This window comes from Colius striatus, chromosome Z (assembly GCF_028858725.1).
Source record: "Colius striatus isolate bColStr4 chromosome Z, bColStr4.1.hap1, whole genome shotgun sequence".
Taxonomy (NCBI): Eukaryota; Metazoa; Chordata; class Aves; order Coliiformes; family Coliidae; genus Colius; species Colius striatus.
The window spans coordinates 4,969,841-4,985,432 of NC_084790.1; the positions used below are offsets into that span (position 1 = coordinate 4,969,841).

The 15,592-nt window shown below is 61.5% G+C and overlaps 1 protein-coding gene across 5 annotated transcripts; it reads left to right on the forward strand.

The window, feature by feature from the left end:
- Nucleotides 1–483: 483 nt before the first annotated feature.
- LOC104555783 (NFE2 like bZIP transcription factor 1) lies at nucleotides 484–11,062 on the forward strand. 5 transcript variants are annotated; one of them, XM_062018244.1, is made up of 8 exons: nucleotides 485–544; nucleotides 961–1,086; nucleotides 1,248–1,456; nucleotides 1,870–2,381; nucleotides 6,290–6,505; nucleotides 7,020–7,112; nucleotides 7,465–7,626; nucleotides 7,915–11,062. In XM_062018244.1, exons 4-8 carry the CDS (start codon nucleotides 1,872–1,874, stop codon nucleotides 9,241–9,243), a joined length of 2,310 nt encoding a protein of 769 aa, XP_061874228.1. In that variant the 5' UTR covers nucleotides 485–544; nucleotides 961–1,086; nucleotides 1,248–1,456; nucleotides 1,870–1,871; the 3' UTR covers nucleotides 9,244–11,062. The 5 variants fall into 5 exon arrangements, with proteins under 5 accessions (XP_061874231.1, XP_061874228.1, XP_061874230.1 ...); XM_062018245.1 differs by having other exon boundaries at nucleotides 520–581; XM_062018246.1 differs by lacking the exon at nucleotides 961–1,086 and having other exon boundaries at nucleotides 487–544.
- Nucleotides 11,063–15,592: the final 4,530 nt, after the last annotated feature.

Genomic DNA, 15,592 nt, shown 5'->3' on the forward strand with positions numbered 1-15,592 from the left:
AAGGTAACGGCGGCTCCGCCATGGCGGCGCGGGCCTCGCCCTACGCCGGGGCCTGGGGCACCCGCTGCCATGGCGACGGCTCGGGGCAAGGAGCGGGCTGTGCGCCGCGCGGGGGTTGGTGCGCGTCGCTGCCAGTCATGCGCCCGGACGGGCGGAGGCTCCTGCGCTTCGTCTCATTGGCAGCGGCCGCGGTCGCTCAGTGGAGGGCTCGCGTTCCATTGGGCACAGGCCTTGCCACTCTCGATCTCTGGGGCTGCGGCGGGCTGTGTTGGCTCAGTTCTCCTCTCTTATTGGTCCGGCCAGCGGCCGCCGGGCCAAACACGGGCTCCGCTATCCGTGTGTGTGTGTGTGTGTGTGCGGGCAACGTCTTGCCGTCGCCCTCCATTGGTTCTCCGCGTCGTTCCGCCTTCCCTTCGCGGGCGCCGATTGGCGGCGGCGCCGCGCGAGGCGGGAGGGGGAGGCGGTTGGCTCAGGGCGGGGAGCGGGAGCGGGGCCGGCGGCGGCGGCGGCGGGGCCGGGAGCGAGCGGCGGCGGCGGCGAGCGGGTAGCGGCGGGCAGCGGGGCCGCGGCGGCGCGGGGAGGTGCGGGCCGGGCCGGGCCGGGCCGGGCCGGGCCAAGGGGCGGGCGGCGCTGAGGCGACGGCGAGGCCGCGCGGGGGGGCGGGTCACGAGGCGCGCGGGGAGAAGGAGGGTGAGGGGTTGTCTTAAAGGTCCCGGGGCGCGGGGGGGAGCGCACATGGACCCGCCGCCTCCGCCGCTCGGCTGGGACACCTCCCTGCCCCCTTCCCTTAGGAGCGGAGAGGGGGCAGCGCCGGGGCCTGGCGGCTCCTCCCGGACAGCGGGAGCCGCCCCGCTGCGCCGGGGCAGGGAAGGTCGGGCCGCAGCCGCGGCGGGAGGGGCGGGCGGGTGTGGGCCCGAGCTGTTTTGCCGCCCCTGGAAAGCCCCTACTGGGTTTTTGTAGAGCCGCTGGAAACTGGGCTAAGGAGTGAAAGGGAGTCGGAGCTGGATTCCTACAGAGAGGGGAAGTTGACGCACCAGCCTAAGAATAGCTCGGGGAGGGGAAGTATGGACAATATTGTCACCAAAGGTAACCGACGCCGTCTGTGCTCCTCCGTCCCGTCAGGAAAACCGGCCTTTCGCGTGGCACTGGGGGAGACCCGCCGTTTCCCGCCCCAGTGAGCCCATGTGGATATTCAGGGTGGTGCCCCAGCGGCGCGTTATCGCCTTCGCTCTCTGCTTGTGTTTCAGCTGCTGATGAAATCGCAGCCAGAAGCGGAGGAGTCTTTGGACCTGCCCATAGTCGGGACCTTTGACTTATAAAAGGCTCCTTTAAGAACCGTCCCAGTCCAGAGGAGGAGAAGAGAGAGCAGTCGGCTGTTGGAGGGAGCAGACCCCGTCCTGGGGTGTGGGGAGTTGGGGGGGCAAGAGAAAGCCGCTGTATGTGGAGTTTTTGGACAGTAAGTCACGTGGATCTTTATGTAGCTTCACGGTCTGTGTTCTGAAAACTTCTGAAGAAAAGGAAAGGGCAGGAGAGAGTGGAGGCTGTCTTCTGGGGAGGGGCTTCTTGAGGTCTCAGTCTTTAGTAATGCTCTGTGGGACGACCATTGAGCTCCAGAGTTTCAAAAGGAAAACAAAGTCATCCTGAACGCGAAGCCTTGAACGTTAAACTTTTATCCTGTTGTTTAGCCATAACCTGAACGCCAAAGTCGTTGTTTTATTGTGTTTGTTTGAAAGTGGGGCAGAGAGAAACCCAACCAACCTGTTGTGCGGAGAACTCCTCTGCTGCTGGGTTATGTGGTTGTTGGGTTTGTATGGGGTTTGTTTTTTCAGCTCAGTTCTCAAACCCTCCACCTGTTTTCTCCTCCACCAGAGATGCTTTCTCTGAAGAAATACTTTACCGAAGGCCTCATCCAGTTCACCATTCTTCTCAGCTTGATCGGCGTTCGTGTGGACGTGGACACCTACCTGAACTCTCAGCTCCCCCCTCTCCGGGAGATCATTCTTGGCCAGAGCTCCGCTTACACCCAGACCCAGTTTCACAACCTGCGTAACACCTTGGATGGATATGGCATCCACCCAAAGAGCGTAGACCTGGACTATTACTTCACCGCTCGCAGGCTGCTCAACCAGGTGAGGGCCCTGGACAGGTTTCAGGTGCCCACCACTGAAGTCAACGCCTGGTTGGTGCACCGAGACCCCGAGGGCTCCGTGGCTGGTGGCCAACCCAGCGCCGGCATCGCCCTCGAGAACGGCAGCGGCCTGCAGGATGGGAGCAATCCCGACAGCAGCGTGAGGGAGAGTGGGGCCGAGCAGGGCTTTGGGGAAGAACTGGAAGATTTGGGAGCAGTGGCTGCCCCAGCAAATGGAGACCTGACCAAAGAGGTAGGCAGGACCTTCTTTTGGCTTATGGTTAGGGGGCAAGGGGAGCCCTGGGAGGAGGCCTGGCCCTATGGTGTTGGTCTGAGCGAGCAGTGTCTGCACACTGTGTGCCTTTAGCACTTGGGAGAAGCGAGTCCCCGTTCAGGAGCAGCATAATGCTGAGTGCTGGCTCATTTAGAGTGCTCCAGGGGTACGTGTGGGGTGCTTTTCCCCTTTTTGTTTGTTTTATTCCGTGTCTGAAAGTAACAGTGAAAAGGAAGAGGAGAGGAGGAAAGGGTTTGGGGTCAGCATTTCGGGCCTGTGTGCATAGCTTTGTGTTGTGAAACCGGTAAAAACGAGGCCGGGGAATAAACAGGGGCATTGGGTAACAGCCTCGGCCCAGGTGTCGTGCGGGCGGTTGGGTTACTTGGCTCTGGAGCTCATCCAGTGGCGATGTTTATTGCCTGGTTTTCATCGCGGGCGGGTGGGGAGAGGTGAACTGGAAAGCGGTTTGTTTTCTCTGCCTGAGCACAACGTTTGGGAGGCTGTGATGCAACACTGCTCCCCGGGAGCTGCTGCTGCTCTTTTTTTGTGTGTGTCCTTTTCGGCACCACTCTCTTTGTCACAGCACGTTCGGCGGCGGGGGATGTTGGTGCTGCCTTGCAGCGTCAGGTCCTTCCAGAGTCGTTGCTCTCCTGTCTCGTAGATTGTGTCTGGGACGAGGTGCTGGAGGCGTCTGGGGCGCAGGGGGGAACCGAGTCCCCGCGGCGAGGGGGTGGGCAGTGCTGCAGGCAGCTGTCGGGGCTGCCTGGGGCTTTTGTCACAAGAGTGGGATGTGTGAAGGCGTGCAGCCTGCAGAGACAAAAGGTGGCAGTTTACTTTGGGTCTGGGACCAGCAGCCCAGCTGGAGGGCATGTGGCCTGGCTCTGGCATTGCTCAGGCTGTGGGACTGAGGGTGAAAAACCCCACTCGAGATTTGCGCCCGGTGACCTTGGAAGCATCAAGCTTTGGTTGGAGGGTCGCAGAGCACATGGGAAATGCTCACACACAGTTAGCTTCTTGCTTGGTAATTGGGAGAGGGGACTTCCTGCCTTGGGAAACGGAGGGATGTGGTGAAATGCCTTGTACAAGGTCACACGTGGCCCGTGGAAGATGTTACTGTCCTTCCCCACGTGTGGTGGTGTCGGCTGAGGGGGCTGCAGAGCGTTTCACTGGTGGTATCGAGCAGCTGGGATCAGCTTTGAGACAGGGATGCTGGGGATCTGAATGGTGAGGGGCTTACAATGCCACTCTTTTCCCAAGACCTTTTGAATTCTGCCTTAAAATAGTAAAAAGCCCTGCAGTGGCTGCCCTCACTGCCAGCAGCCAGCCCGGGGTGCTGCTGGGGCCATGTGAAACTCGTAGTTCTAATGGGGGAAGGCGCATCCTCTGCACTGTGCCTTCGCTCCTGTTGCTCCTTCGGGCAGGGTGGGGAGGCCTGAGTCTGCCCCTCCCCTCCTCCTGCCTGTTCAGGCATCCCCACTCCTCGGGGCTCTGTTTTCTGCCTTTTTTCCCCCCCTTGATGCCCTGTTTTGGCATGCCGGCAGTTCCTGCCTGCTTGGCACACCCACAGCACGCCCTTGCACCCGCCACCCTCTCTTCCCCTGGGGACAGCAAGACTGTACCCCTTACTGGGGCCACGTTTCCCAGCGCTGCCTCTTATTTCCAAATGTCACCCCAGTGCGGTGGTTTTGGGGATTTTGGCCTCCCTGGTGAAGGCCGACCAGCCTCTCAGCCCTTCTGATGGGAACATCATGTGAGGGCTGTGGCCCCAGCAGCTGCTGGAAGGCACCTGCAGGCTCTGTCCCCGCTCCCTGCCCTGGTTAGGTGGCCGCTGAAGAGATGCAGATGCCTTCAGCACTGAGCGTGACATTTTTCCACGACTTTTTTTGGTGCTTCTATTTTTTTTTTTAATTCCCCAGCACTTAAAATGTTGTGACTGCCCTGGTCGTGTGGCCCAGGTGTGACCTTGCTGGGAGAACAGGGCTGATACGAAGCCTTGTGGGAGCTAGGGAGCGGCGCAGGGCAGGGGGGGATGGGGAGCTGCGGCGGGTGCTGCCCGGCAGCTTGGGGATCATCCGTAACGAACGAACTGGAATTCACTGCGAAACGAATTCGGGGTTACGTTGGTGGGGTTTTGTTTTTTCCTGTGGTCCCTCGTTAGTAAAGCCAAAGCTGGGTCTAATCCCGAGCGCGTCCCTCTGCAGCATTGGGGGTGGGGAGGGCGGGAGCCGCCGCTGCCGCTTCTACGACAGGAGGATAAAAATACGCGGCCGCCGGACATGTGATGAGCTGCGGGTGCTCAGCCGCCCCCGGCTGCCAACCCCCCCCTCCCTTCCCGGGGGTGGCCGGGGTGAGGGATCTCCTTACACTTGGCCCGGCCTCCGCAGCCGCCCGTTGCCGGGGCGGGCCGGGCCCCGCGTGACGGTGAGGAGCAGGCGGCGGCTTTGCCCCGCGGTGCAGGGGGAGGGGGGGATGGGGAATCGCCGCCTCCTGGGCCGGAGGTTCCCGGGGGACTGAACCAAGGTGACCCCGGCGCTCCCGCCCGGGCCGGGGGCGCATCGGGGCTCCGGGAGCCCTCCCCGCGCCGGTGCGGCGGGCGCAGGGCGAGGCCGGGCCCGGGGCGGGGCGGGGGGGGGGGGGGCGGCCCCGCTGCGCCAGGGCGGGGGAGCGGCCCGGTGCGCTCCGCGCGGCCGCTCAGTGGGTGAGGCGACGGCCCCCGTGGCCGGTGATTGGTCAGGGAGGCGGCCTCGGTCGCGGCGGATTGGCGGTGCCGGGCCGCCCGGGCGCGGGGCGGGGTTTCACGGCCAATCGGCGGCGAGGGGGGCGTGGCCCGGCGCCGCCGCCGCCGCAGCCCGGCGGGGGGGCGGGGCTTGGCGGCCGCCGCAGCCAAGGTAACGGCGGGGGAGGGGCGGGCGCGGCCGCCGCAGCCCGGCCCGGGCGGGGCGGCGGAGGCGAGCGCGGCCCGGCCCGGCCCGCCCCGTCCCGCCTCGGCCCGAGCGCGGGGCCGTGCCGCCGCAGCCGCCGCACGGCGGGGGGGAAGGGGGGCGGGGGCGGCTTTTGCCGCCGCAGCGGGGCCGCGGGCACCTGTGGCCGGTGGGGCGGGGCGGAGCGCGGCTGCCCGCGCCGCCCCGGCCGGCGATGCGTGCGCGGCACCGCGCCCCGGCCAGCCCGCCCCGCCGCCTTCGCCTCCTGCCCCGCTAGCTGCTCCGGGGACCATGATCGGCCGCGGCCCGGGCGGCAGCTGGGGACATGAGAAAGGTACCGGGGCCGCTCCGGGAAGCTTGCGGGGGGTGGAGGGCGAGCGGCCGCTCCCCGGTGGCGGGGCAGGGTGCGGGAGGGCGGAGGTGGGGGGGGGAGGGAGGCGCGGTGCGGCGGCGCAGGCTGCCGGAGGCGGGGGCTGCGGGGCGGGGGCCGGCGGCTCGGGCTGCGGGGCAGGCTCCATGGGGCGGCGGGGGTGCCCGGGGGGGGTGCTGCGGGCATCCCGGTGACGGCGGGGACGACGGCGGCGGCGGCAGCGGCGGCGGCTCAAGTTGCATCAGGTGGGTGGAAATGCGGGGATTTTCCTGCTGGCGCACCCCACCCCTTATGCAAATGGCCGGGATGGCACCACGGGCTGATGCAAGGCGGCCACGGCGCAGCCACCGCCGCGACGCGGGCCCCGGTGGCCCCAGCCGCCTCTCCCGGCAGCGGGCGGGCGGCCATGGGCAGCGGGAAGGGGAGGGCCGGCCTCGCCCGCCATGCAGAACAGCTCCCGGGGAGCCCCGGAGGCAGAACGGCCCCGGGCCGGCGGCCGAGGAGCAGGGTGCCCGGCGGGTGGGCTGCGGGTCGGGCTGGGGGTCCCCGGGGAGGGACCGAGGCCGGGGCTGAAGGAAATGTGGTCTGTCTTTCAGGATATCGATTTGATTGACATCCTGTGGAGACAGGATATTGATCTCGGCGCTGGGCGAGAGATTTTTGACTACAGCCACCGTCAGAAAGAGAGCGAAGTGGACAAAGAGCTGAGCGATGGGAGGGAGCGTGGGGACGGCTGGAGGAGTGGAGGGAGCGAGGTCGTGGATAGAAACCTGGTAGTTGATGGAGAGACCGGGGAGAGTTTCCCTGCGCAGGTAACACCCCGGGGCCGGGGTCGAGGCGCGGGGGAGGCGAGGGGCCCACGGTCATGTGTGACTTTTGCCGAGCTGCAGTGTCGGGGTTTGCCCGGGAGGGCCAGAGGGTTTGATGCTGGGAAGGTCCGTGCCGCCCGCTGTGCCGGGGAGCCGCAGCGAGGCGGGCAGGGCGACGGCCGTGTCACCCTTGGCAGGACGAGGGCAGCTGGTCCTCTCCGTGCCTTTGGGCTGTCTGGCAGAGGCGGTGGCGTGGGCGGGTGCAGAGTCCCCTCCAGCCTGGCGCTGGCGGTAGGTGAGGCTCTCCAGGAGCAGAAGCAGCACCTTCCCCTTCCCTGCTGCGCTTGGGGGCCACTCTGATGCTCCCCAGAGCAGGAGGATGGAGCCTGTGAAGCACTGGGTGGGGCCTTTGGCTCTTTTTTGGATGCGCTGTAATAAACCTTTCTGCTCTGAGCAGCTCGTTTCTCCTCGCCACCTCCCTAATCCTGGGGCTACGATTGCCTGTGCTTTATGTCAGGTGCCTGGTGTTGCGGAGGATCAGACAGCCCTGTCCCTGGAGGAGTGCCTTAGGCTGCTGGAGGCCACCTTCCCCTTTGCGGAGAGCTCAGAGGTAAGCGATGGGGCGCCGGTGGATCCTCCACCCGCTTGCCGGGGTTTCAGTGCCTCTTGTAGCCCAGCCCTGCACACAGCACCGGCAGTAAATCGGGTCAGCCTGCCGAAGGAGGCTCCAGGCATGGTGCCTGTGAAACCAGCGGTGAGGGGGGTGGTCACAATTAATTAAAGACTTCTGGCTTTGCTTCTAATTAGTTCATGGGGAACTGTGGAGGAATAACTGCAACCAGTTTGCTTCGAACAAAGGCAAAGTGGATGCTGGTGGCGGGGGTGGAAGGGCACTGGGGTGGTTGCTGGCTCCCTTGGCCACGGCTGCTCAGCTGGGGACTGACTCTGCCTCACGTGGCCAGTTCCCAGCTGCGGATGTCTCCACCCTGAGCGAAGCTGTGCCCGGCGAGAGCCGGCCCGCGGACATCCAGGCCAGCCTGCTGTCTCCTCTCCTCCCCGAGCCCGAGTCGCCCTTCGACCTGGAGCAGCAGTGGCAGGACCTCATGTCCATCATGGAAATGCAGGTGAGTGCGGGGGGTAGGGGGCTGTGCCCCTCTGGGCACGTGCAGCCGCTCCCTGTGTCTGGGCAGCCGCAGCTCGGGGCTGTGGCAGCTGCTTCGGGTTTGTCTCGGCCTCTGCGGTGATGCTGCTGCTGTAACCCCCCCCCCCAACCCTGCAGCCGGAGGGTGCTGCTGGGCTGCTGCAGAGAGCTCCTGCTGTTGGATCACAGAGCGTGGTCTTGGATGGCAGCAGGAGCGAGGGCAAGGGCTCGAGGACGGCCCGTTGACTGAGCCGCTCCGTGTCTCCTCCAGGCCATGGAAGTGAACAACACCACGGCAGAGACCTTGTACAACGGCACGAGCGGAGACCTGCTGACTTCCAGCTACAGCCTCGCTCCCAACACTCCCATCAATCAGAATGTCAGCCTGCATCAGGCCTCGCTGGGGAGCTGCTCGCAGGACTTCTCCCTCTTCAGCTCGGAGATCGAAAGCCCGTCCATGGCCGGCAGCTCGGCCTTGCTCCAGCTGGCACCAGACAACTCCACCGGCCTCAACACCACCTTTGGCTCCACCAACCTGAGCGGCATCTTCTTCCCCCCGCAGCTGAACAGCACCGTCAATGAGACAGCCAGTCCCGAGCTGCCAGACCCGCTGGGCGGCCTCCTGGACGAAGCCATGCTGGATGAGATCAGCCTGATGGACTTGGCCATCGAAGAAGGTTTCAACCCGGTGCAGGCCTCGCAGCTGGAAGAGGAGTTTGATTCCGACTCGGGGCTTTCTCTGGATTCCGGCCACAGTCCCGCGTCTCTGAGCAGCTCGGAAGCCTCTTCCTCGTCCTCCTCTTCCTCCTCTTCTTCCTCTTCCTCCTCCTCCTTTTCCGAGGAAGGAGCTGTCGGCTACAGCTCAGACTCCGAAAACGTGGACTTTGAAGAAGCAGAAGGGGCGGTTGGATACCAGCCAGAGTACAGCAAGTTCTGCCGCATGAGCTACCAGGACCCGTCGCAGCTCCACTACTTGCCTTACCTGGAGCACGTCGGCCACAACCACACCTACAACATGGCCCCGGGGGCCCTGGATCCCGAGGAGCCCAAACTGCCCAGCGCGGGGAAGAAGAGCGGCAAGGAGAAGCCGTCCGAGTTCCTGGACAAGCAGATGAGCAGGGACGAGCACCGAGCCAGGGCCATGAAGATCCCCTTCACCAACGACAAGATCATCAACCTGCCGGTGGAGGAGTTCAACGAGCTCCTCTCCAAGTACCAGCTGAGCGAGGCGCAGCTGAGCCTGATCCGCGACATCCGGCGGCGAGGCAAGAACAAGATGGCTGCCCAGAACTGCCGCAAGAGGAAGCTGGACACCATCCTCAACTTGGAACGGGACGTCGAGGACTTGCAGCGGGACAAGTCCAAACTGCTCAGGGAGAAGGTGGAGTTCCTCAAATCCATCCGCCAGATGAAGCAAAAGGTGCAGAACCTCTACCAGGAGGTGTTCGGGCGCCTGCGGGACGAGAACGGGCAGCCCTACTCCCCCAGCCAGTACGCCCTGCAGTATGCCAGCGACGGCAGCGTCATCCTCATCCCGCGGGCCGTGGCCGACCAGCAGGCCCGGCGGCAGGAGCGCAAGCAGAAGGACCGGAGGAAGTGAGGGCCCGGCCAGGAGGGAGAGAGGGAGGAGCGTGGGGCACTCGCTCGGAGCGAGAACTGGAGAAGGGCTGAGCCTGGAAGTACTTTAGAGGAACTTTCATGCCTTCTTATCCGATATATCTTCTCAAAAACAAAACAAAAACAAATCCACGAACGGGACTGCTGCCGGTCAGTGTGCGGGGAGCCCGCGGGACCTGCCTCCCTCCCGGCGGGCTGCGGCGGGAGGGCTCCCGCGGGGGGCGGGGCGGGGCGGGGCGAGCAGCGGCCCCGGGCTCCCGCGGCCCCGGCCGCAGGAAAGGCGCCGGCGTGGGACTGGCAAGAGGCGGAGACAACTGCTGTTAGGAACTGGCTTTAAGTAAGAGATTTAAGCAGACGAACTTAAGAACAAGCTGTAGGAGAGACATTTTTCTGAACTTCCAAAGTTCTGTGATTTCAGGTAGTTGGTTTCTTTTTTTTTAAAAAAAAAGAGAAAAAGGTTTTTCTTTGTTGTTTTTTTCTTTTCTTTTTTTTTTCCTTTTCCTGAACCAGTTTTGCCATCGGTGTGCGTGATTCAGTCCGACTTAACTCCAGAGTAACCGACATCCCTTCCTAGATCAGACCCGCTGCCCGCGAGGAAAACGCAAGCGGTGTGTGACTTCCATGAACCCTCTCCGGTCCGAGGGGCTCGCAAGATGTGTGCAGGAGCTGTGATGCCTCAGGACGGGCCACGGGGGAAACACGTGGAGCTTTAGGTGGTGGGGTTGTTTTCTTTTTCGAGGGGGAAGGAGAAAGGGTGTGAAACTGGAGCGGGTTAAGAGAAGCATCAGCGTGCTGCACACCCCTCACTCCCTGCCACACCGGGAGCATGTTGCCGCCGAGCCACGCAGCAGCCTGCATGCAAACACTGTCTGCTCCCATCGTGGGGTGGGGGGCAGGCAGGAGGGCCCCCGGCCCCTGCAAGGCACAAAGGGAGTGGAGGGTCCCCGGCCTGGGCTCATCACTTATAGAAATTAGACAGCTGGTAGGATCCTCTTCCTTAACTGCGCTTTGATTTTTTTGGGGGGCTTCAGCCTTGGTTTTCCCTGTAGGGTCTAGAGTGCTTGTGTTGAAGTAAAAGGGAGAAGCCCAACCGTTCAAAGCTGCTAAATGTTCTCTTTGCCATAAAGATTCCGTGTAACCGTGTGATCACATTATAGGATTCTCTTCTGTCCCTAGGTGTTGGTCTGACTTCCTTTGTTTTCAGGAGGGGGGTGGGGGTAGTGCCTTGATCACTGTCGGTCTCCGTCACGGGGACGATCCTAGAAGCTGTATTTACAATATAGCACAGCTGGGAGTGTACTTGACTTTACCAGCAACCGAAAAAGCTTAACTATGGCTTTTCCTAGCCAGTCCTGTGCGTGTGGGACGGGGTGAGGGCGGCGCGGCGAGGGAGAGAGGGAGGCCTCAGGGTGGTAACTCAAGGGAAGGAGACCTGACGAGGCAGGAGGGAGGCAGAGGGAGGAGGGCGGCTGCCCGTGGGCACCTCTGCCAGGCGAAGGGGAAAGCAGTTGGATCTTGGGGCGCCCGGTGCCTTCGCCGTGGCCCCGAGCAGCCTGAGACGGACTCGCCGAGGCCCCGGCGGGGTCTCCTGTCCCCGACTCCTGAGATTCAACAGCTTTACTTATGCGTGAGACGAAGCACAAGTGGTGATGTGGGTGTGGGGAGGTTGGAAGGGAGCCCTGCACGTATGTTTTAAATTATTTACCTCTTAGAAACTTTTATTTTAATGATCTGTGACCTGTCGGGGAAAGAAGAGAGATTGTGTGAGCACAGGACAAAAATAAAATGGCTTATTCACTGTATGAGCACTGGCTTCCTGGAGTTTGGCTTTATTTCTGTAAAAGATGAAGCGTCTAGGGGGAAACAAAACTGCCTTTCCTGGTGGGTCCCCCTCAGCCAGGGGCGGGTTTGTCTCCAGTGATGGTCTGGACAGAGAGGGACTCAGAGTCAGCCTGGGTTGCAGGTAACGGTCTCGGAGGGGAGGGGAGGGGAAGGAAAAGCCCCACAGGTCTGGGACTCAGCCTGCGTGGCTGCAGCTGCTTCTTTTTCCCCTACTCCACAGCAGCAGCATTTCAACAGAAGGCAAGGAGAAGCATGTTCCTGGTTTGCTGTGGAGCAAGGGTCTGAGACCCTCACCTGAGACCCTCCCAAAGCTGCTGCAAGTGAAGGGCTGGGAGGGAGGGGGGGGCTGGGTAGGGCCGAGCCCCCTCCCCGCTGCCCAAGGCGGGGTCCAGACAAACGGCACCGCTGCTGCAGTCTGTCACCTCCCTCCCCTGCAGCCCCCCGGGCTCCAGCCGCAGTGCTGGGGACGGAGCCGCAGCTTCTCCAGCCACCGGTGTATTGACACGGGGCTCTGCGGGCCGGGTCCTGCCCGAGGAGCCTCAGCCCTGCCCTGGGCCGGGAGGGACGGGTGTGTCGATGCCGGCGGGGGTGTTGCTGACCGCTCGGCTTGTCCCCGCCTCGCCGCCTGTTTGGGCTGCCGGCGCTGGGAAGGGCTGGCCGGCAGCCGGCCGGCAGTTGCCAGGCTGGCAGCGGCCCCAGCTCGGCTCCCCGGGCAGGGTGCAGCAGCGCTGGGGTGGCAGCCAGCTAGGCTCAAGGGCAGGCCCTGAATCCGCTGGCAGAGCTGCGGTGGGGAGAGGGAGGGGGGGCAGGCAGCTCTGAAGCCTCCCCCAGCCCTGCAGAAGGCACCAAGTGCAGCCCAGGGATGGAAAAAACCGCTCCTGGGAGCTGCTGCTGCATGAGGAGGAGCCCGGGCTGGGGCTGAACCACTGCCCTTGAAGCAGCATTTTTTTGGGCTGCTGTCCTTGAGGCTCAAGCACCTCACCAGCTCCCTGTGTTTTCTGAGTTTACAGATGCCTTTCTCTGAGGTCCGTCTCTTGGCCCTCGCTGGGACAGCACCATTACGTGGCAATTCCTCACCCCTGTGTCCCGTATTCGCACCAGCCTTGTGGCCACCATCCCCAGCCACCCGCCCTGGGCCTGGCACAACCCAAAAAGCAAGCAGAAAATGTGCTGACCCTGACAGTCTTCCACCCCACAGCGAAAACTGACGTTTTCCTGGGGATTAACCTTCCTTTTGTGACCAAAGAGCTCATCTACAGCTCCATGCACCAACAGCTCAGCCAAGAGGATCACAGAGCAATGAAGTACATGCTCAGAGGTGCTTCCCCTCTCTCCTCCTGGGCTCTGGGGCTATTTAGTTGAGCTATTCCATCAGAGACTGTTTTAGAACATAACTCAGCTCGCAAAAAAGCTTGCCTGGGGTTCCCTGAGCTTGGTGCTGCTGTGAGCTGCTCACAGACCTTCCCGGGCGTCAGTACCCTCTCCCTGAGTGGAACTGGGAAGCAGATGGACACAGGAGGGAGGGTGCAGCGCGCTACCCCACATCAAACCTCACTTTGCTGCCTCTCGTCACCCCAACAGGACCTTTTGAGCTCACCTCTCCACTCCTACACTCACACACATCCTCACTCGTGCACAGACATCAGCGGATCCCCTCCCCTCTCCCTCCAGAAGGCTGCAGGTGAGCCCCATCGCAAGCCCCAGCTGAGAAAAAGCTTGACAGACCCCAGCCACCTGCCTGCCATGGGCAGTGGGGAGAGACAGGAGCTCCCCCAGCCCCATCCCTCCCCTGCTGCCACGTCCTGCTGGCCGCTGCCATGGCACAGGCTGCCTGCCAGTCCCTAATCAGGTGAAGTGTAGCCCTTCCACTCACTGAAGCAGGAAGCACTTAGGCATCAGCAGGACCTCCTGCCTTTGATCTCAGCCAGAGCTGTAGCTTAGCAGCCCCTTGAGCTTGTGTCCAGATGCAGCCTGAGCCCTTGGCCTGGCTGTCAGGCAGCCCCATGCCAGCACGCTCACTGCCCAGGACAGATCCCAGTTTCTGCCAGGCTACGTGGGGGCATGGAGTAGCTGCCCCAGCCCTGCTTCTGGCAGCCCAGGTCCTGCCTGGAGCGCTGAGCCCAGGGAAGGCCACCACAACGACCACCCACAGATCCATGAGCACACCACCACCAGATCGATGAGACTATTTTCCCGTGCCTCAGTCTCTCGAGGCGACGTGTCCCACTCACATGGTGCCACAGCCAGAGCCAACGGGCACCCAGAGGCCTGGTGCCTGCCAGCAGCTCACATGGCAGCTCCACAGTCCCACCCTGGGCTGAAGCAACGCGTGTCTTCCAGCTCCCTGCTGCGATCGATCGCCCTGGAGCTCCCTGGGGATCCACAGCCCTCTTACGTTCAATTAAGTGGACGTTACCCCTTCCATCTGCAGTGATTAATACTGGTTTAATTGCTGCTGCTGCTGGGGCAGGGTTGACATTTCACCGTCCTGCTGGGCACAGGCTGTGCTGTCTGGGTAGGTTTGCAGCCCTGAGGGCCAGCGAGGGGCTGACAGAGCCCTTGCTCTGCTCTGACCAAGCTCAAAAGCTCTGTGCCTCTCCCTGCACCATCCTGCATGCTGGAAAGGTGGGAGTCAGGACCAGGGCCCTCCTCTTGGGAAGGCTGCTGCGTGGAGCATGGCAGGCTGAGTAGAGGAAGGGGCTCCTCCACACACACGGGAGCTTACGGCCTTCAGCAAGCCCGTAACAAGACCCAAATGAGGCCATCTCCAGCCAAAGAGTCACCAGGACCTTTGCCAGAGCTTTAAACACCCGTCTGTAACCACAAAATAACCAAGTGTGCCCAAGGTTCAACTGAAGATGGAAGGAAAGGGCACTTACCCCAGCTCTGGTGCAGATCCTGGCTGGGAACATGCAGCACACTTGTCTCTGTGGGGTGAGACCGGCTCAGGCCTCTAGCCACTAACCTCTACCACACTCCTCTTCTCCAGATGGAGGGCTGACAGAAATGGGAAGCTGCCATCGCCCGCTCCGAAGCTCCCGCTGCTGTGGATGCCAGGAAGGAGCCGTTGGCTCACCTGGGCTGCACCAGAGCTGCCCTCGGCTCGGAGGGGACCGCGACCGCGGGCTCCCTGCCCTCCGTCGCCTGCTCTACACCTCGTCCCTCGCCTCACGCCCAAAGAGCTGGAGAGGAAGGAGCAAGGCAGAGAAGAAAACAAAAGAAGTATGTAAAATAAATATGCATCTGTCAGGATTATAAATCTAAATTTTTATTGAGACAAAAAAAAAAACCTAAAAACCCAAAACCTGACAAGAGCTCGGTATGAAGTTAAAATCCAAACACGTACTTTACATTTAAACAACGTTTTCACAGAAACCTAAAGACATGCTGCTTTTAAAAAAAGGCTTGTACAATGCAAGTCTAGATACATAATCACCCTACAAGGAGGTGCCAGGAGTCTGGTGGGGCTCACGGCTCCAGACATTTAAATAGGTATTTGTAATAAATCTGATTAAAAAAAAAACAAACAAAAGAAAACAAAACAGTTCCCCCCAAAAAAGCCCTCAGAAGATTCGGGGTAACACCTCCAGGACGCCTGGCCTCTGACAAACAATCGCTTGTTGTGGGGGAATACAGAACTGGTTTGTTTTTCTCTTGTGCTGCTGTTGGTTTCCTCTCCCTCCCACAACCTAAAAGGTTCCCAATGCTGCTGGCTGGTGCTGGTTGGACAGTCCAGTCAAGGTCAGAAAAGGAACAAGTAGTCAGAAGTCTCTCTCTCTCTCCCCTTCCCCCTGACCCCCCCTCCCTAGTTTTGAGAAATAGCACCTTGTAATGGAAAGAGGGGTAGAAAGGCTTTAAAAGGGTTAAATTCTCTCCCCTCTACAATGCATGTGTCAGTAACTGGCAGTTCTGCTTCTGGACAAGATGAATCACAAGTTTGCATTTTCACAAGTCTCCCCTCACCTCCCCCCGTTTCCCTTCTCCCACCTTCCCCCCCCAAATCGCTTGTGGGGTTTCAAGGACCTTGGCTGCAGATGTGGATGTTCACAGTTTCAGTCTCGTGTCAGTGTCCCTGTCTCCCCCATTACAGAATCATAGAATCATTTTGGCTGGAAGAGACCTTTAAGCTCATCAAGTCCAGCCCCTGTCCCAGCCCTATCCACCACGAGACCATTCCACTTAGTGCAACATCCACTCGTCTCTGAAACCCCGCTGCGGATGGTGACTCCAGCACCTCCCTGGGCAGCCCGTTTCTATGCCTGATTCTGTCATCAACACTGGGCTATTTCCCCCAACTCCACTACTCTCATTTTTTTTTCCCCCCCCTTTCATGAATTCAGTTTGTACAAAAGGTCTCGAAATGATCTGGAACACTGTCACCAGACCTCATCTCCCTCTCTCCTCAGTTAAACAAGAGACTAAATTCCCCTCCCAAGCCCTCTTCCCCCTCCTCAGCCCCCCCAAACTGATACACCAGTAAAACAGCAAAA

Bases quoted from the DNA above. Each gene is read 5' to 3' on its own strand.
- LOC104555783 (XM_062018247.1), top strand. From the start codon at position 1,872: ATGCTTTCTCTGAAGAAATACTTTACCGAAGGCCTCATCCAGTTCACC. The intron at 2,382-6,289 runs GTAGGCAGGACC...TCTGTCTTTCAG, and splicing joins ATGGAGACCTGACCAAAGAG to GATATCGATTTGATTGACAT. The intron at 7,627-7,914 runs GTGAGTGCGGGG...TGTCTCCTCCAG, and splicing joins TGTCCATCATGGAAATGCAG to GCCATGGAAGTGAACAACAC.